Genomic DNA, 21,250 nt, shown 5'->3' on the forward strand with positions numbered 1-21,250 from the left:
TGCCACCAACATGTGTGCTTATTATATGATACCCTTCATAAGAGGGGGTATACCGTAGACTTATGGCAAAAAATCAGTACTGAGTAATTTTATCTATTTACCAAGAAATAGCTAAAATTATTGATATACAATAAATATCACACTGGTACCTGTAATCGTCAAAGTGTTAAAGAATTCTAAAGTTTGAAAGAGTTATACATGTAGCCTAACCCGGTTTATAAATTTCAGGGCATTTAATATCGATTTTGAGCGGAAACACGAGCGCCCAAGACGCTGATGTTTTGCGAAAGCTAATTATTTGGGCTTTCCTAAAATAACAGGTTGATTGGAATTAATGCGCCATAAATCTCCTGCATAAATCCTTTATGAAAGCAGAGGGTAGCACGCGGAATAGTGACGTCATACCTGCAGCCAATATTCCTTACGCGAGGTGATACATCGTGTAAAGCATGATAAGACAAAAACAATTGTCTATGTTCGTCTACCATACTTTTTTCCCTCACTTACTTTAACCCTGTTCGACGTCATCGCCTCTCTGTTTGCGAACTGTGACACGACAAGCGCCAGATTATACGTGGACATCTTTGGTGTGGTGTCAAAAGTGTCGGCTGTCATCTGATTCGCTCTGCCAGACAGAAAAGGACAGCTATACATGCATGGGAATTGGTGAAGATAATTCAGTAGTGTCGCCCATTACTGAAGAATATAGCCCATGGAATTACCCCAAATGAGTTATCTTTCCTTAGACAACATCCAGATGGCGCTAGGCCTATCTTGGTCACGGGCCTTAGCCGATTATTGTTTCCCACTGTCGATCAGCGTCGTACTTGAGTCAGTGGGCGCTTAGGGTTTAACGTCATATTTAACAATTTGGAGTCCCTAGGGTGCATGTACGTGTGTCCCGTTGTTGCAGGGTGGATTTCCACTTCTCTTTTATCTCGTTCTACTTAACTGAGACGGCTTACCGAAGGCATGTAAGGCGCCTCACCCGAGCCATTATACTGATACGGGTCAACCATTCGTTGTACTCTCCCCTTAGTGCTGAACGCCAAGCAGGGAAGCTACAACTTCCTCTTTTAAGGTCTTATGGGTGATCCGACCCAGGATTAACCCTGCCTCTGCCGCCCGAAAGCGGAAGCTCTACCAAGTGAACCATCGGAGCCGGTGCTTGTACTAGAGGATATTTCACAAATGCTGGTCTGTGGGTCAGGAATACCTGACAGATGTTTGAGAAAACAAATGTCCTTCACTAGATATCTGACCATGGTCCTGATTGAAGCCGGAGTTGATTCTAACTCCCGACCTTGGAGTTCAAGTACTGATCGGCTAACACACAGATAGTTTGAAGGCAAAAGGTCACTCTAAAATGAAGTATATATATGATGAAAGACCATTAAAATTATCCATAAAAATAGTTGGATTTATTTTTTTGGAAATTTTTCTAACCGTGTAAAAGTGTGCTCAATGATCAGATGATCAGATCAGACGGTGGTCTCTTGTGACTCAGAAGGTAACGATTACGTCATATCTATACCTTTTGCCTGAAAGAATTCCTTTCAAGGTGAATTTGATTCATTTTGGCAGTTTGTGTGTTTCAAAGTTTCAAAGTTTCAAAGTTTCAACAAACCTTATGTTACGTCACTGCTAGCATTGTGGCAGGAAAACTCCACCACAGAAATAAGATATTTAATTGTTTTTTCTAGGCTAAACAAACTGTAAAAAATGAAGATAAATTCAACTCAGTTTTTAAAATTGGACATTTTTAAATGGTCTTTTGTCTGATAATACTTCATTTTCGTGGTTTCTGTGCAATTTTCAGACACTATAACAAATGTTTAAGAGATGTCTTAGCAACATGGGCCAGAGCGAGGGTCCCAGAATTGAACCAGAAGTGACGGGTTGAATCACCAACAATAGCATGGCTCAAAGGTTCCCATTCAAGCTTGCATGTTCTCTTCACGGGTTTGCCTTTATGGAAAAAACAGGCGACATTCTTTCTAATTTGCAAGTATGTTTGGCTGGCAATTGCATTCGATCAGATTATTTGATTTACTGCCCCAGATACATGATTCAGCATGCAATAAAATTTGTTTGGTCATGCTGAGGAATTGGTCCATTTCGGTGTTTTTAATAAACCATGTGTTCTTCACGGCGAAGGCGCCACTCACCTTTGCTCACTTCTCACTCACCTTCGCTCACTTTTGATGAGAGGAGTATTAGACAAAGCCGTATGGTCGTTCCTCCTCACGACCGTGAGGTCAAAGGTCGCCTTGAATGCAGGCTCGTCGAAACAGGGGAAAACCTTTCTAGCGTACACAGTAGCTAACTGGGTTCCGGTCACATACCTAAAATATTTGTTTTATTTACTTATAACTTCTAGAAAATAACACGCCTTTTCAAAACGAAAAAATGACGAACTACTTACATTCAGGTAGACCAGATTTACCTACAGAACAAGAGAATAATGCTATCGCGCAGCTATACCTCGTAATTGGTGGCATGAGACATACAAGGCTCGCTTATACGTATCTCTTAAAATTTATCATAAAAAAGACATAATAGACTACACTATAGGCAGTGAAACAAGAACACCGACAACAGCATGATAGTTGGCAAATGGTTACACGTAAGCGGTGAAATACGGATACAACACAAATAGAAACGACGAGAGTGTGATAGTTGGCAAATGGTCACACATAAGCGGTGAAATACGGATACAACACAAAGAGAGGCGACGACAGTGTGATAGTTGGCAAATGGTCACACGTAAGCGGTAAAATACGTCCTGTTGTCAGTTTGTACCTCAGTTTAGGTTTGATTTTAATTGTTCAGTATGTTGGAAGTCCACATAGTTTTTCTAAGCTATTTTTTCAAACCTTATAAGCCTTGTTTCGACATCAAAATTCAATGCCTAGGGTTATAGACATTTGTGTGTCCAAATATTTATGAATCTTTTTAAGATGTTGTATATCCAAACATTGATGTATGTTTACAAGGTGCTGTATGTTCAAAAACTGATATATTTTTATACGGTGCTGCATGTCCGAAAATTGGTGTATTTTTATAAGGTGCTGTATGTCCAAAAATGGATGTATTTTTACAGGGTGTTGTATGTCAATGAAGCGAGGTATCTTTACACGGTGTTGTAGTCAAATAAATAAATAATTGGTAATATAGTTATATTTATTTATTTATTTATTTATTTATTTATTTGATTGATGTTTTGCGCCGTACTCAAGAATATTTCACTTATACGACGGAGGCCAGCATTATGGTTGGAGGAAACCGCGCAGAGCTTGAGGGAAACCCACAACCATCAGTACATTATCGACAGGCCTTGTCACGTACAGCAGGAGAGGATTACCACATATTTGAGCAAAGAAGGTATAAAAGAACAAACTCACGTAGTTGAGTTGTTTTCTGTATATTCCACTACGTACAGTCCTCTCCATCCGACGCGAAGAGGTCCGGAAAACTCCATGATCACGTGATACCTACTTCCGGCTGTTAGTGTATCGTCCAAGTTCAGGATCAACAGCTGTTTAGAGTGGCTGATCTGGTAACCATGGATACGAGGTGTGGTCATGCCGTTTGTCCCCAACAGAGTTATGGAGCTGTTGACGATCATCAGATTGAACATGTTCAAGGTGATGTTATCCGAGGCTTCTACACAATCCACTAAAATATCCACAGAGCCGCGGAAGGTGAAGTTTTTCGGGTCTTTTCCGTACATCCGTGGCTCCAGCTCCACGCGGTAGTGTACCGGAAGAAGAGACCTCGGCAAGCGCATGTGCCTGTCGATCAGTGGAACTTCAGTCCTTGCCTTGGTTACAGAGGGCGTGGTTACAGAAGGCGTGGTTTCGGAAAACGTGGTTGCGGAATCCGTCGCTACAGTGACTTTTGGCGCTGGCGGTGGGCTTTCAGATGAGCAGTCTGGCAGAACGCCTATCAAGATAAAATGATGGGCAAATTATGTGGTTATTTTCTTTTGAGATGTTATGGATTACTTTCTTTCTTTTACCCTCCTTCCTGGCCCGGCAATGGCAGTTTAACCGCATGCGCAGAGTAAAGTTCGTTAACAGCCACTTGTTTTCCACCCATATCTGTACGTCACAAAGTTCGTCCTTATCCTGCAAAAGGTCAGCGGTTTTACACTGGCACTCCGGTTTACGGCACCTCATCATACTATCAGCCATAGTATAAGTGATAAATTCTTGAAAATTTCATGAAGCAACAATGAAATATAAAAATAAAAATGGAATATTTCTACCCAGAAATTTGAACATTGTCAATTTTTTGTTTTCACAAAAAAGTTTAGAAAAGTTGAGCTGGGGTATATTCAACCAGGATACATTTCTTTCAAGGATGATGACCTATGACCTCACACAATACGGCATTGATTTATTGTTCCCACATGGCTCATCGGTTACTATTCACAATAATTGTATATGTTCAGTGTTATTGAACAAGAAATAAATTATGTCATGATTCGGTGGGGAAAAAAAATACCAATACATGCAAGGCAGTATAAGTTAGGAATATAAACTGGACTGTCACACAGAGAATAAATCAAGACGCATACCTCAAATTCCTTCCCTGAACACTGCGAATTTTTAACCCACCTATATCTCCCCCCATCGTGTCAGCTCTTCTATTGAAAAAAATCTCTCTTTTTGGCGGACCAGAAAAAGATAATAATAACAATAACACAATTTCACCCGATTTAGCAGCCAATAAGAAGCCCGTATTTCAAATATTCACATCTGATTCTTTGGTTCATTCAGGGGAAATTCGTTAACAGAATTTATTACTTTGTTTCCTTTGAACTGAAATAAAATAGACAGTCACAAGGAGAATTACTCAAGGCGCGTAAGGAAAAAATCCTTGTCTGGATAGAAGGAATTTAAGGGGAAATAAATTTACCCATCAGGAATATGTCCTAGTTCATAAATTCCCACTTTCTGTGAGTGAGTGAGTGAGTGAAATTATGAATTTGAATGAATTTTGAATTTTATGAATTTTTCCATGCCCTGAAAAGGGATGATGCACGCCACACTTAATTGCAAGAGTAAATCTACACTACATTACTAGGGATAACACTTAAATAAACGGGATGAGGGTTGAGGTGACTCAAAATCATCTTGAATTAACAATGCACTTGGCCACTTCATTGCAAACTTTAACTCTGTTGCCTGGAGGACACAGAATTACCTGTAATGTATGCTGGGAAATACCATAATGTGATAGCTTTGCAAACATTTGAGTTCTGACTACGTTATATATGGGATATTTTAAAAGAAAATGTACATCGGACTCATCTACATCACAAAAATCACACCAGCCAGTTGAGTGACGGTTTATTTTGGAAAGGTGTAAGTTAAGAGGTAAGACACCAGATTATAACCTGAAAAATAAGACATCGGATCGTCTGCGAGATAGGCTTACATAACCACTGGAAATAGAAGGCTGAAATTGAAAGTAAAAACGACCATTATTCGTTGTATCCCACTCATTCTACCAAAGCGAGTAGAAGTGTGACTTGACTTATAGGCTAACGTGTAAGAAACAGATATATTAGTCAGCAGGGGCGCTTGTTTTGCCGCCTTGTCCGCTTCTTCGTTACCCGCTATTCCCACGTCGGCTGGTACCCATGCCAAAAAAAATATCTGTCTTGAAAGTACAAGGAAGTTATCAATAGCTCCAGAATCACAGGGGGTACAGTTTGCCTAGAGTAATTCTTAATTGCCTGCAATGCCGATGGTGAATCAGAAATCCCATTTTCAGGTGAAGAAAATAAATTTAAATTTCGCTGAAACAAGGAAGATTAATTTCCTTCCACTTGGAAGCCAATGGGAAATTATTATTTCAAATATGCGTATTTTAATTGGTTGGCTAAGGCGGGGTATATTCTGTAGTAGAATTCTTTTTCATCTTATTTTTAAATGGCCTCCCAAAAATTTAAAAAGCTATGTCTCTCCCGCGGTTTCGTATGTAGAATTAATTTTATATCAATATATTATTTCTGTAAAAATAATTTTTCTTTCTTGAAAGAAGATTGTATTTGTGAAAACAATCTCTGCATTTGCAAATAACTTTCTTGGTAAAATTGGTAATTTCCGTGGTGAAATACTATTTTCTGTGCAACGTTGACTGGCTTATTTAGCTAATAAACTGTTGGATGTGCCGCCATGCCAGTGTGTATTTGTGAAAAAAATGCCACAATAAAATTGCAAGGGTATTACTGAGCTATCTTAGAGTATGTGTGCTGAAGTAGAAACTCCATGCGTGTAAAGCTGGAGGAGAAAGTTTTTCCCATTACTTACACTGACACTTAAACGTCTTGTCGGGAACGGCCAGGTAAACAATCAGCCCGGTCAACGTGGCAACACCCACGGCAAGCAGCACGAGCGCCACGCCAGTAGCAGTCGTCACGTGACAGCCTGTCTTGTTGGCTGGATGTGAAGACCCACTGTAACTCCGTACCTCACAGTCATTGGCTATCAGCTCACGAGGAAGTCTCTTGGTGGCCATTGCATCAACCAAAGGGAAGCAGCGCTACAGAAGGCTGTCTTATTATTTTAAGGAAAACTGAATTAAACAAAAAAAACATTACGCATGTCTATACTCTGCTATCTCTGATATACTAGCATCAGAAAAGAGTGTCGTAAACAAACCCAGTAAACATAGATATAACACACATCAAAGGCATACTGGTCTATAACACCATTTACATCAAGGCAGAATCAATGAAGCAAACACCAGTAAATGACCATTCCACCAAAATCAGAGCAGATAACGTCTGTACTGCTAGCCCATTTCATCAAGACGATTTAACTAAACAAATCTAACAAACAGACATCACACCAAATCAAGGCAGGACTAAGTAAGTTAATCAAAAGGAGTAAACAAACATTGCACCAAATCAGACCAAATAGCGCCTACACTGCTACCCTGCTACATCAAGACTGATGTAAACAAAACCCAGACTAAATGAATGAATGCTGGGGGTTTTAGGTCGTACTTAACAATTTTTCAGTCATATGATGTCGTGTAGTCATTAAATGTGTATGTGCATATTACACTGCGTTGTCTTGTAACAGGGAGGTCCGTCCCACCAAAGATATACCTCCACTGAAACATCATGCCAAAGACACCAGACATGACACTCCACCCAGTCACATTATACTGACACCGGGCCAACCAGTCATGTTTCCTTGCTTTAACCTCACAGCGCTGAGTGCCAAGGGAAGTAGCAGCAAGTACTCCGTTTAAAGTCTTTGGTATGACCCGACCCGGGTTTGATCCAGGGTTTCCGGACTGGTAAACATAACCCTGACATCAACGAGAAGCTTTCACTCTAGTACAGGAAATATCAGTTTAGAAAGACTAAAACGTTACCACAGTGCAGTCTGTGCACTGCTACAGGGAAACATCAAGGCATAAGATTGAGGTGAACAAAAACCAGTAAAACTAACTATTGTTACACCAATCAGTAAATGTATTTCAATAGCAAAGATGAAATACGGTCTCCTTTCCGGGTTTTATTCTTATAAATTTATTTATTTATTTATTTATTTCGGTGTTTTACGCCGTATTCAAGAATATTTCACTTATACGACTGCGGTCAGCATTTATGGTGGGTGGAAACCGGGCAGAGCCCGGGGGAAACCCACGACCATCCACAGGTTGTTGACAGACCTTCCCACGTACGGCCGGAGAGGAAGCCAGCATGAGCTCACATCGACCGCATTGGTGTATTCTTATAAAGTATTGCTTATACTGTATGTAATTATTTATGTAGCACGCAGATATTTATGAATCCCTTAATACATTTGCTTAAGTGGAATTAGATAACATAAAAATAGCAGTTTATTAGACGTCACTAATCTAGACTTACGCCAAATGAAGTGTTGTCAACACATTTAATAAACAATTAATACACCCAGGATATGGACTGTCTTTTCTGAACCACAAACCACTGATGACGGCTTTTGTAGTACAAACTATCGTCTGTAGTAGTATACTACATACAGATTTTTGCTTACAAATTTGTACGGGAATCTTGTCAGTTTTTGGTTATGTTACTCACGAAATCAAATCGTCCGCAACTGCCAACAAAAATGGCGCCGAAACTTTCAGCTGTGAGAATACTTTACTGTCAGAATATAAAGAAAAATGCTTGACTGAGGCAACTTTAAGACTACAAAAGTTCACAGCTGAAAGAGACCCAGTTGGAAATTGGGTTATGATGTTATAGAAAGTGGAGCACGGCTGGAGAAAGAACAATATGCACGCCTCTCGTCTTTGCAGGGGTCAATTACACCAAACATCTGTAGAATGATGCTGATGAGCCCTAGACACTGACCCGGATCTGGTTACAACGGAATATGAAAAAGAGTAAGATTTTGTTGTTGTTGTTATCGCAGAGGACCGAGAAGTACGAGGGTTTAATAATACCATGTTTCACTGGCTCAGCTGTTAAACCGCTGGCTCGATGGGACCATCAGGTCATTGACCAGTGAGGTCGCGGGTTCGAAACACGGATTGGCTGAATCAACTGCGGCTTTAAGTGAGAAGATTTCTCATGTATCTGGCGACGATCGGTAGATTATTGCGAGTTCCTACACCATAAATTACCTGACCCCGCCGAACAGGTGAACAATTCTTAAGGAAGGCGTTAAATGAGAAGAAAAGCTAAAAAAGATACCAAAATCAGATGAAAGAGCCTGAAATCTTGCTTGCAGATATGGTCTTTAATATTTTTTTCGATATTTTCTTTCAGGAGAAAAGAGTATTTGAAAACATTTTTGTAAGGTGGGTATTTTGCACCACAATTTTGTATACACTAGTATCGTCTTTGCTTACTAATGCCCTAAATAAGAATGAGATGCATGTGTAATAAATTCATTTGAATATAAATTTCTTGCTTATTTTCAAACACATGCCTTTTCTCTTAATTATGATAATATTTATAATTGTATTAAAACCACTGCCCGGTTTTCTCCCACCACAATGCTGGCCGCCGTCATATAAGTGAAATATTCTTGTGTACGGCGTAAAACACCAATCAAATAAATAAATAAACAAATTATTTGGTGTTTAAGATTGTCTTGAAAATGAGTCTTACGATTAATGACTTGGAACAGTCGATTTTTTTTACTTACTTCTGCTTAAGCTATTGTGCTGAGGGGGGGGGGGGCTGTAAATTGCTACTATTTATGCATTTATATAAACAGTCAGAATAAAATCCTAAGTGAGGTAAATTGACAAGAGGCCGTAATTCACCAGTTACGTGTGATCATTTCCCAGCTATCACACGGTCGTCGCTGCTCTGGTTTTACTCTCTGTGCTGTACCTCTATCACACTGTCGTCGCTGTTCTGGTTTTACTCTCTGTGCTGTACGTCTATCAAATTGTCGTCGCTGCACTGGTTTTACTATCTGTGATGTACGTGTTTAAATATATTTTATGTCTTAGATTCAGTAACATCTCACAGCGCATATCTTTAAGTATTGTTTAAGAATGTTTGTCATGGACCTCAAGTCAGACAGGCAGTTTTAAAACAAACACTCTAACAACTCAGCCACATATCGCTTCAATAGCGGCTGTACCTGACGGTCGCGTGTACGGATAGATTGTATCTACTGGGAATACCAAGTATAACTATCTTGTAAGTGAGTATGGACACTGCGCTCAGAATCTCTGGCACTCTCCGTCACAATCGTGTCTAATTCCGTTTATCCCGTGGCTAGGGGGAGGGATATTAGTCGTGTTGAACTAGATCGCCACGTTGAATGTATGAACAGTTGCAATCATAGCGCAACTTAGGTAGTATTTTGATTATCTACAACATATAAATTAGCATGGTGAACGATTTAGATACTGATTTCAGTTCTTCACCTTGATCATTCCTTGCGTCTTTCAAACGTCATTGCAAACTGTCCACCGGTTCTGGTTGTATGAATCCGTCCTAAAGGGTTTAAAGAATCGACGCTGATTGGCTGACCGTGGAGATATGGTTTCCTGTGATAAACCCTGCTGTCCATTTGTAACGCTTGAAGTTATCTATTTATTTGATTAGTATTTTACGCCGTACTCAATAATATTTCAACATTATGGTGGGAGGAAACTGGGCAGAGCCCATGGAAAAACCCACGACCCTCCGCAGGTTGTTGGAAGTTCTCCTCACGTTCGGCAGGAGATGTAACGTAAATCTACCATACCTATAATTCAACTTACGCACGCACAGTGTGGACTTGTGTGGGATTTGAACCACACAAGAAATTCTTTTCTTTTTTTTTAGATTTCTTTATATATTGTCAAGCTATATGTGAGATAAGTTTATATACAGAATAAATCTATACGGACTATATGCGGTATTCTTCCAATGAAAGCTCAACGCTGTTTATTTTAGCTAACAGCATATCGTACAATTACACCGCGAAAGGGGGCACCTGGTTATCAGCTTAGCTTCGAAAAAAAAAGTCTATTAAAGATACTGTCATATATTCGAGGTATAATTCGTAAGACAAAACTTGTTTTCAAAATTGGACGAAAAAGGGTATTATCCTATAAATTTAACAGCATTTATCGTTCACCATGGTTAGCTACGAATATTTTAGCTTGGCCTATTCCATCGGCTACACCTGTTTCATAACAACTTCAACCGCATACCGGAAAGCCCTTGCGTCATTTCGAAGACAAGCATTGGCAATCCACCTCAGCGACAGCGGATCGATTTCCCATCAAGTTGCAAAGCTTTCTTCCCTTAGTTTCCCTATCAGGAATTTGAGTGGAGATGTCTCAGGGGACAAAGATTATCAGGCTAGGCACTTTCGGGGCTGGGAGATTTAGAAACAGTGCTGTGAAGTCAGAAAATGGAAAATTAATTGTGGGCTCTGACTTTTTGTTTTCTCTACGTGAGCTGACTTACACACTTACACACACACGCTATACCTATATTATATTCAAACTTCTTTTTCCTGTGGATGGCAGTTAACGCGAGACAGTACGGGATCTGTAGGACTAAAACAGAAATATCTGATACCTCATGGGTGTGGGAAAATTTTATTTTTGTACTCTTTATTTTTCGCTTTCATCAGGCACACGGTCCTAACCCTCCGGGCGTTGAAGGCCGATCGGATGTGAACACGTGACTCAGAACAGTGAATAACTGAGGGTCTTTCTGCCGGAGATTCTCGCGCATGGCATGCTCACTCGTACAAAATCTTCCAGAACACCTGGTCAGAGAAAGAGATTGTTATTATAATTCAATTATATATTACATAAGTAAAAGATAACATTTTATAATCAAGAGTATGAAATGAAAACGACGAAAGATATGCCAATAAAATAAGTTAAAAATTTTGTCTTCTGAGGCATATATTTCGTAATAGCCCTGTATTTTTATGTATATTTTTCGTCAGTGGTACGGAAATATTCAGAAATGACGTCGTCGATGGACATATTGGAACGCAGGATTAGCCACCCCAATTTAAGCTTTTACCCTCCCAAACAATGTTGTTTGACGGCTATAACCTTTGACGTCACCCCACAAGCTACTAAATTTCCGGACTGACCTGGGGAGCCTGAAGAAAACCGTAGATTAAAGATATTTTACAAGAAACCTATGAAGATTTCTTTACTTCTATATGTTAGACCACCTTATATACTCCGTATTACGATACAAAAACCAAGCGTTTTATATGAACTAATTAGAATAATTAGTAATCGTTAATATTATTAGAAACAATACACGCTTGGGTGTCGTTCCACAAAGGGATTCAGGATAACATTTAATTTTAACATGTTATGTCAAGGTAGATAGTATCAACACAGTCTGCTATCGCTTCGTGTAACAGGGTACTGAACTAGAGCTTTTTGACCGATTTCCGAAAGACCTTACTCCAAAAAAAGTGTACATTGCACTACATCCGTCACACCCCCTATCAGGGAATCAGTCTAGCGCATAGCTGATTTACATATTCATTCCACCGGCGCCTGAGTGCATGTGTTCTCCGTTGAAAAAAGTCGTAGAAGCTTCCGCGAAATATTCGAGGTAATTGCTCATGGCGTAGGAGCTACTTGTCCAGATGTGATGTGCCTTGGCGTGATTGTATGCGGCGGTTATCTGGGTAAAAAGGAGATACGTGTATGAAAATGATAAAACACATAAAATGTTTATCCTTCCAAAACAAAAATGATGTTTCATTTCTCAGTATACATAAACATTTCGAGGCCTCATGCTGAAGGCTTTAACCGGGGCGAGACCGTCATAGTTATTGGAAAAATCCCACACAATACTGATACTTCGTTTACATTAAATTCAAATTTTAAAAACTTTCGGAACTTCAGTTAGTTTCCATACGTGATGCATAGATCGAAGATTATAACACAATGGATGTTTTATTTTTTTGACATTTTAAATCTTTGATATGCAGAACGATTTAAGACGTATATCACAAAGGGTAAAACCAGAGCAGCGACGACAGTGTGATAGCTGACAAATAATCACACGTAACCGGTGAAATAAGGCTACCTGCATACAGAGTAAAACCACAGCAGCGACGACAGTGTGATAGCTAGCAAATGGTCACACGTCACCGGTGAAATGCAGCCTCTTGTCAATTTATCTCAGTCAGGATTTTATTCTAACTGTTGCAACAAGGGCTGCAACAAAATGTTGTTTCTGAGATACAGGAAAAACCTGTTTAACGTGTGTGCAACACAGAGAAGCTCCTATAGATAGCGTATATTTTGCCTGTGTATCTTGCATTTTGGACCAAAATTACAGGCAAACTTTGCCAAAGACTTGGCCTTTGTTACCAGTAGGAGACCTTTCCCGCCTAGAGTTATTAGGGCGTAAGTTGTGGCGTCTGTTTTTCGCACTTGCATGTTCAGTAACGTTCAATGAGGAAACTGGTAGTGTATTACTTGTGCGTTCAAAGAGAACAATGGACTCGAATCGATATTCGGTAAAGTATCCCGTTAACAATTAAGTTTTGATATATTTGTTTATTTGGTTGTTCATATGAAGGCAGTCAGGGTTGTGGGTAGGGGAGTCCACGCCGCCTAAGAGCTGCCACCACTGAAGTATAGTGCTGGAGACACCAGACATGACACCGGGCCAACACTATACTGACAACGCGCCAACCAGTCAACTTTAATGTATTATAATTCATAAATCACCTGGTCCTTCCAAAAAGATGATAGAGCGTAGTTGTGGACGGTATGGGTGAACTCGTGGATGAGGATGTTATTGGTCCTGTGGTAAGGGTCGGACCGATCACACAAGATATTATCATCCAATATCACGGCTCGTTTCCCGCCAACGCCGGCTAACGTTTCGTACTTCCGGCCGTCAAATCCACAGGTTTTCTGACAGGAACCGGAACAGCTGTCTAAAGAGGGTTAAATCAAAAGGAATTGTGGGTAAGGATAAAATGCAAGCAGTAATAAGGGTTAAGGATTCCGACGAAAACCTCTGTAGAACACAATCACAAAAGTAAAAATCTGATACTGTTTTCTCTCAGTATTAAGTAAGCTGTTAACTCCACAATTAGAGCAAGTATTCATTATCATTTGTGGCTTCAGTTTCCGCCAGGAGCTATGACAGCGTGAAACCACAGTGGTCGGTAATCATAGTTCACCGCACCGCAGTACCGAATATGTCCTCTGTGAGCATCAAGAAGACGACTACTCATTGTCATAGTGTATTGAGTTGAACAGCGTATGAATATGCATAGTGACAATGCGGTGAGTCAGTTAAGGAGAGAATGCTGATGATAACTGCATAGTGAGTTTTTGAGGGATGAATACTCCAGGTTACAGTGTGGTGAGTCTTTTGAGGGATGAATACTCCAGGTTACAGTGTGGTGAGTTTTTTGAGGGATGAATACTCCAGGTTACAGTGTGGTGAGTTTTCTGAGGGATGAATACCCACAACGACATGGTGGTGAGTCGGTCAGGGACAGAACACTCATTGCGACAGTTTTTGTGGTAACCATGTGTGATGAGTCGTCTATTGAATGAATACCTAGGATAGCAGTGTGGTGATTCGTTCAGAGATTGAATACCCACGATAACAGGGTGGGCCAGTGAGTCGACCAGGGGATGAATACTCAAGATGACAGTTTGATGAGTCGACCAGGGGCTGAAGGTTGACGATGACAATGTTATGAGTCGAACAGGGGCTGAAAGTGGACAATGACAATGTTATGGGTCAACCAGAGACTGAATACTCACAATGATAATGTGGTGAGTCGACCAGGGGTTGAATACTCAAGATGACAGTTTGGTAAGTCAACCAGGGGCTAAAGGCTGACGACGACAATGCGACGAGTCCACCAGAGACTGAATATCCATGATGACAATATGGTGAGTCGACCAGGGACTGAATATTTACGATGACAATGTGATGAGTCGACCAGGGACTTCATACTAACGGTGGCAACCACGAAGTGACCGAGGACTGAATGCTCACAGTGATAATTTGATAAATCGACCAGAGACTAAATGCTTTCGATGACAATATGGCGAGTAGTATATTGACTGAAAACTCACGGTGACATTGTGGGGTGTCCGCCAAGGACCTGTATTCAGGATAAACAGTCAGATGTTCTTCTTTGGTGAAAACCCCAGCTGTGGCGTGCGTTGCCAAACGGTCGAATATATCACGAGGCATATATCTGGTCATCTTGCTGATAATCTCAGCTGCCTGCCGAACGAAGTCAATATTAGTTAATCAAGACCAAGATATATATTTAATCTGTATTCACATGTGAATAAATGAGTATGGACCGTGGGGTGCGGCATAAAACAACAATAACAAATAAATTATGGCTTCATTTATTTATTTAAGTGATTGGTGTTTTACGCCATACTTAAGCATTATGATGGGGGACTCCGGGAAGAGACCAGGAGGAAACCCAGGACCATCAGTGGGTTACCACAAGACCTTCTAACGTACGGCCGAATACATTTTGACTTAACTCCATTGCCGCCATATCGTGGTGAGTCTGTACTTGTCAGTGTTAGCGTAAATCGGTATCAACGCCAATCATTGACCGCCTATAACTAGGCGATATGTGATAACAAAAACAGTATTTTCAATAATTCTAGACCAGTCACAGTTAGAATAAAACCCTAACAGAGGTAAACTGACACGAAACCGTATTTCACCAGTTACCTGTGACCATGTGCCGTGACCGGATATCACACTGTCGTTAGTCTACTAGTAATTAGCCTTGATGTAGCTCAAAACCTTGATGACAGATCAAAAATGGCTGCAAACCTTCTCATGGGCCGTCTCGGACACCGCCCTTGTGGCGGCGATCTCAAACCAGTATCCACTAGAGTGTCGTGTACTCGAGATGACACCACCCTCTCCCACGTACTTGTATTTAAAGTTCGAGCCTAAACTCGCGCGCGTCGCCGGTAAGTGACGCAGGAGCTCGTGGTCACGTGTGCTATAAGCATACAAAATATTCATGTTAGATATTATTTCCAGACTATACGTGTGAAAGTTGAAAGAAAAGATAACAAATAACATAGACTTAGCTTTTCTTAAACAGGACTGTTTTGTTCTGAAGTTTTTAGGAAGTCTATAAACGAATCCAGAATTCTACAAGACCATGGGCAATTATTAAAGAAACCTCAAAGACGATGCTGCGTCATTCGTACCCCAATCTCATATGGCTAAACGGGGAAACAGCTGCATTCTCTGGTTATAGAAATCCCTTGTGACCGATTGGCTTAAAATTGGAAAAATGGCAGCTCTTTCGATTATTTCCAAGTGTGTGATTCTGCGTGCTTTAAATGAGATATCTAAGTTATGCAACACCAGAAAATTAGAAAGGTATACTTTTGAAACTTTTCTGTGGCATACCTTATCGATGTATATCTTCATGTGGTCTAGGGTTGTCTTTTTCGTTTAATGTAATGCAAACAGATTAACAAAAATAAAAACAGAAATATGCCTAATCACTAAAAGAGCATAAATATATACTCAAACTAGAGGTTTTCATAAGTCAGGAATCCAGCCCATATCTGATGAATCAAATTGGTCCAAAAATAATATCCCTATATAGGCTTTATTAAAAAAATTTCCAAACATTTAACATTAGATTATATGTGTTTGTAATCAATTTTATCATTGTTAAGGCCACAGTGTTAATTGCGGTCTGTTTTGGTTTATGGGCCCATATAGTTTTTATGATTCATATAGTTTTGAACCCTTTCAAGTCCTAATTTATGGAAGAAAGGAGTTGTGCACCAGAACATAATGTGCACAAATCTTTTATCTTAGTACTTCTTACCGTTGTGCGCAAGATTTACATGATGCACGACTTAATTCATTGTAAAGACAACAATTTTGTCTTTTAATTTGGATGTTCTCTCTTTAACCATAATATGGACTGAATAAAAATACAATTTTTACGGCAGTTGGAAGTAGTATAATAAATAGCGTGGCCACTTTTAATAAATGAACCGCAGAAACCGCTCGAATAACAGTAGTCTGAGCCCAAATAACTTCTATATGGCGCAAAACTACAGACTACAGTACCGCAGTGAATGTTCATAATAATGATTCAGTTAAAATAACTTACCTGGTAACATCGGTGGGCGCGGTTCTGTTATCAAAGGCAGGTGGGATGCAAAATACACCTGTAATATACAAACTTTACGCTAAAAAATTTATCTTTTAATTTTAACAGAAAGTGAAAGTTGTCTCAGAGATGCTTCAATGCATTCTGTTATTGTGACATAAAACTGTGTCTTATTCAACATAATAAGACTATACAATATTTATGTTAAATTAATAGAATATGTGTGCTGTATTCAGTGGGATAAGTTTTGGCATGCCCCTTCCAAGCAGGAAGAAGATAAGAAACATGGCCGATGTGAAGTCACATGTGATATCCAACCACAACAACAACGCCGTCTTGTGCTCGTCCCAGTTCAAAGACCAAAAAGGGTGAAAAAAAAATCCTGTGTAGAAGAGATTCTCGAGAATGACTGATATACTTATTCGAGGGCGACCAGCATTATGGTGGGAGGAAACCAGGTACGGCCCGGAGAAAACCCACGATCATCTGCTAGTTGTAGACCTTCGCACGTATGGAAGAAGAGGAATCCAGCATGAGCTGGACTTGAACTCACAGCGACCGCATTTGTGATAGGCTCGTGGGTCATTAGCGTGCTAACGCTCGCGGCCAGTGAGGAACCTATCGACAAAGAAGCTGTTCATAACAACCCCAGATCATCAGTGCGCAGATGTCTGAATTCTGCTGTCTTTTATCAGCTAAAAAATACCCAGTACTCCGAAAAAATCAATCATTTTACTGGAAACTAGGAACCATCCTGTTAGGTTTTTTTTAAGAAGAATGTCACAAATAGAAAGTGAATGTGTGTCATGAATAACATTAAACTCTATAAGCTTATTTTCAAGAAGACGTCATAGTGACGCCTTAGTCATTAAAAAACAAGTGACATGGGACACAGTGGAAGATATGTGTATATGTTTTATCATAGCTGCTGCCCAAGGGGATAGAACAAGACTGTTGCACTACTGCCCCCACCCATAGGCCACGCTGTATTTTTATAAGTCAAACGCATGCTTGCTTCCTCTCAGGTCGTAAGCGGAAAGGTCATTGAGCGTTGGTTTCCTCCTGGGTACTTCCCGGTTTCCTCCCACCATAATGCTGGATGTCATCATTCTCAAGTACGGCGTAAAACATCAACAAAATAAATAAATATATATATAACAGAATTTCCTAGCATCGAACTCTGAAGATATACTGCCGTGAAGTCATATACATGTGGCTACAAAAGATAAAGTAGATTTCATTTAAGGTTATGTTATACTAAAACCTGACAACACTTTCACATACAGCAGTGTCAGAAACGGTGTTTAAAGTGCAGTCGATCACTGATTACGTAACTAGCGCCGCCCTACTTCAAACCATAAGGTATGCTTCCCATTATCCAACCTTGCCCTGGTTTTCAACAATCATGACGTCACACCAGGAAATGGTGTCAAAAACAAGCTTGTGGAAACCTTGTGAATTAAAAACGTATTTTAACTGCATTTTTCGGCCCAATGATATGCCGTCCAACATATCACTGGGTTGAGTTTCTGGTGCTACATGTCAGTGACTAAAAACAACTTTGATAGTAAGTATTTTACAGAGAGCTACATATCTGTGACCGGTTAAAAAGAAACACACTACTGGGAATTAAAGCCGTGAATCAAACTTTATGTCCCAATTTTACACGTGTATTAATTTGAGACGATACGGTGTTAAAATTTAAGCTTGATTTAATAATCATATACATTTTCAAAAAGCCACTTCATGGTAAATCTATACGTAAAGAAAGGCTGGACAGGTGAATTTGGTCCTTCATCTGTTTCCAGATAAGGACATTGTGGGAAAAGGATATCCCAGAGAATATGACCAACTAGATAACTTAGATTTAGTTAACAGAGAAAAAAAAGTAGAGCAGCGACAACTGGCAAATGGTCACACGTGACCACCGAAATACGGCATTTTGTCAGTTTATCTCAGTTAGGGCTTTATTATAACTGTTCACGTAAATGCATAAATAGTGGCAAATTACAACCTCTAGCACAATGGCTAAAGTAGAAAAATGCACTGCAATTTGATTTATTGATTTATTGATTTATTGATTTATTGATTTATTGATTTATTTATTTGATTGGTGTTTTACGCCGTACTTGAAGAATATTTCACTAATATGACGGCGGCCAGCATTATGGTGGAAGGAAAGTGTACAGAGCCCGGGGGAAACCCACGACCGTCCGCAGGCTGCTGCCAGACCTTCAGTACGGCCTGGGAGGAAGCCAGCATGAGTTTCTCAAAACAACTTCTCAGAACTTGTTGCCACGTTAGACGCTTAAAGGATGAATGAAAGAATGTATGGGCTTTAACGTTACACTTAACAAACTTACAGTCATATGACGACGAGTGGTCATTAGGTGTGTGTACACATACTGTGTCTTTTCGTGCCAAAGTGCTGCTGCCACTGAAGTATCATGCCGAAGACACAAAACATGACACCTAATAAGGCCCTAATACGATGACAGTTAGATTTAAAACTGTAGGATATAAACTACGGACCTTTGGCAAGTCACTGACGACTTTTCCAGTACACACTATGTATGACAACCAAACTTTACAAAGACGGTGTTGGAAGACATGTGGTCTTCAAACAACGTTAGACTGCGCTAATAGCCACAGCAAGCGTCATTGACCGCTTATTGTCACTATGTCAACAGGAACAGTGAGAGTGAAGAAAAGTATTAACTATAAAAGATCTTACCCGACAAACCCACGATGATGAGCAACACACCACCTGTCACGGCCGCCATATTGGAATGATTGTCTGTAGAATAGCGCACCTATATGTACTGTGGTAGGTCAATAAGATAAGGCCTCTGTATGGAAGTCCACTGCGGTTACTCTTGCCATGGAATAGCATACAATTTAAACCCCGAGATAATTTGAGATCTCCAAAATCATTCACTGCCACAGAATTATCTGTTAGGTGCGTGAGGATGTACGTATGAAACATTTGTCTGTTAATGAGAGTGTGCGTGTGAAACATTTACCTGTTGATGAGGATGTGCGTATGAAATATTTACTATATTTTACGACCGAGAAAGAGTAAATGAAGTAAATAAAGCCTAATTCTCACTGGCCGGCCATGCTCCCAGCTTATAGCTTCCACATTAACCGCTCTGTTTTTATTTATTTATTTATTTACTTATTTACTTATTTATTTGATGGGTGTTTTATGCCGTACTCAAGAATATTTCACCTACAGGACGGCGGCCAACATTTTGATGGGAGGAAACCGGGCAGAACCCGGGGGAAACTCACGACCATACGCAGGTTGCTGGAAGACCTTGCCACTTACGGCCGGAGAGGAAGCCAGCATGAGCTGGTTAACCGCTCTGAATCGCAAGCCTGGAACTGGGTCCAGTCGCCTGCGCTGTCCTCAAAGTGTTAAAGCTGTATACGCGACGAAAACAGTATTCCTATGATCTTAAAGCAGTTGGGAATTATCACCTCATCATGGTGGAATGAAAAAGACTGGAATGAGAAAGGCCACAACATCGCAGCCTTACCCGAAATTCCCAACTCGCTGGTGAGACCACTCTTCTCACCAGCAAAATTAAGATTCATATTTCCTTCTCTTCGTTGTTAAGTATGTTAAGACTAAAAAATAAATTGTCAGTCGCTTCTTGTTTTTCCTTTTTTTTCAGGACGATGACACAGACGGTTGACTAATAAGGCGATTAGCAAAGTATGTCCCTCTTTCGATGCGACAGCTACTTTTGCGTTAATTTTGACATAATGATCTTTCTTTTTCATGAAAAACTAGGTGATACTAAGTCAGCATCATTGTAGGATTAAAGTAAACATATATTTGCAGCTTATGTAGTTCTGAGGAGAGCAAACTCTGAGTTCCAGTTCAGCGATTATAAGAGTACCGATCTGTATTTCTTTGCTGGAAAGAATACGATATACCACAGAACGATCTTGGTCCTCGTACAACCAACCAATGACCTCCGGCAACCGTCTGTCGAGTGTGTATGTGTTCTCTTCACGTTGCACTGATTGGGAAATTAGAACACGTTTCAACTTCACCAGTGGCGACGGCGATGCACCGCCCTGCCATACATCATTAAACGTCGTTGCATTTTCATGCAGCCCAAGGGAACTCCCGTAGGTGGGGTACAGTTTGCTCAATGATAACCGCCCCACAGGTGGGGTACAGCCAGATCATTGATAACCATCCCACAGGTGAGGTACAGCCTGCTCAATGATAACCGTCATGCAGGTGGGGTACAGCCTGTTCAATGATAACCGTCCCGCTGGCGGGGTACAACCTGCTCAATGATAACCGTCATGCAGGTGGGGTACAGCCTATTCAATGATAACCGTCATGCAGATAGGGTACAGCCTGCTCAATGATAACCGTCATGCAGATAGGGTACAGCCTGCTCAATGATAACCGTCATGCAGGTGGGGTACAACCTGCTCAATGATAACCGTCCCGCTGGCGTGGTACAACCTGCTCAATGATAACCGTCATGCAGGTGGGGTACAGCCTATTCAATGATAACCGTCATGCAGATAGGGTACAGCCTGCTCAATGATAACCGTCATGCAGGTGGGGTACAGCCTGCTCAATGAAACCGTCATGCAGGTGGGGTACAGCCAGT

The 21,250-nt window shown here is 40.4% G+C and overlaps 2 protein-coding genes across 2 annotated transcripts in view; both read right to left on the reverse strand.

Annotated features, from left to right (window-relative positions):
* LOC135463060 (aminopeptidase N-like) overlaps nt 1–6,531 on the reverse strand; it is a 41,603-nt gene extending 35,072 nt beyond the window's left edge. The window contains exons 1-4 of the mRNA XM_064740379.1: nt 6,324–6,531; nt 3,405–3,945; nt 2,190–2,345; nt 508–625 (exon numbers count right to left, since the gene is read on the reverse strand). Of these exons, the coding sequence (XP_064596449.1) occupies nt 508–625; nt 2,190–2,345; nt 3,405–3,945; nt 6,324–6,531 (1,023 nt within the window). The remainder of the gene's footprint in view (nt 1–507; nt 626–2,189; nt 2,346–3,404; nt 3,946–6,323) is intronic.
* A 4,527-nt stretch (nt 6,532–11,058) lies between these two features.
* Nucleotides 11,059–19,390, reverse strand: LOC135463061 (uncharacterized). The gene is made up of 7 exons (XM_064740380.1): nt 19,342–19,390; nt 16,608–16,665; nt 15,293–15,467; nt 14,563–14,716; nt 13,189–13,400; nt 11,982–12,130; nt 11,059–11,240 (listed from the first exon to the last, which is right to left on the reverse strand). Exons 1-7 carry the CDS (start codon nt 19,388–19,390, stop codon nt 11,099–11,101), a joined length of 939 nt encoding a protein of 312 aa, XP_064596450.1. The 3' UTR covers nt 11,059–11,098.
* Between the last annotated feature and the right edge of the window lie 1,860 nt (nt 19,391–21,250).

This window comes from Liolophura sinensis, chromosome 2 (genome assembly GCF_032854445.1).
Source record: "Liolophura sinensis isolate JHLJ2023 chromosome 2, CUHK_Ljap_v2, whole genome shotgun sequence".
NCBI classification, from domain to species: Eukaryota; Metazoa; Mollusca; class Polyplacophora; order Chitonida; family Chitonidae; genus Liolophura; species Liolophura sinensis.

Coding starts and splice junctions, on each gene's coding strand:
- LOC135463061 (XM_064740380.1), bottom strand. CDS start 19,390: ATGGCGGCCGTGACAGGTGGTGTGTTGCTCATCATCGTGGGTTTGTCG. Junction 14,717..15,292: donor CCGAGACGGCCCATGAGAAG/GTTTGCAGCCAT, acceptor TTCGTTCGGCAG/GCAGCTGAGATTATCAGCAA. Junction 12,131..13,188: donor CATCTTTTTGGAAGGACCAG/GTGATTTATGAA, acceptor CTTTTTACCCAG/ATAACCGCCGCATACAATCA.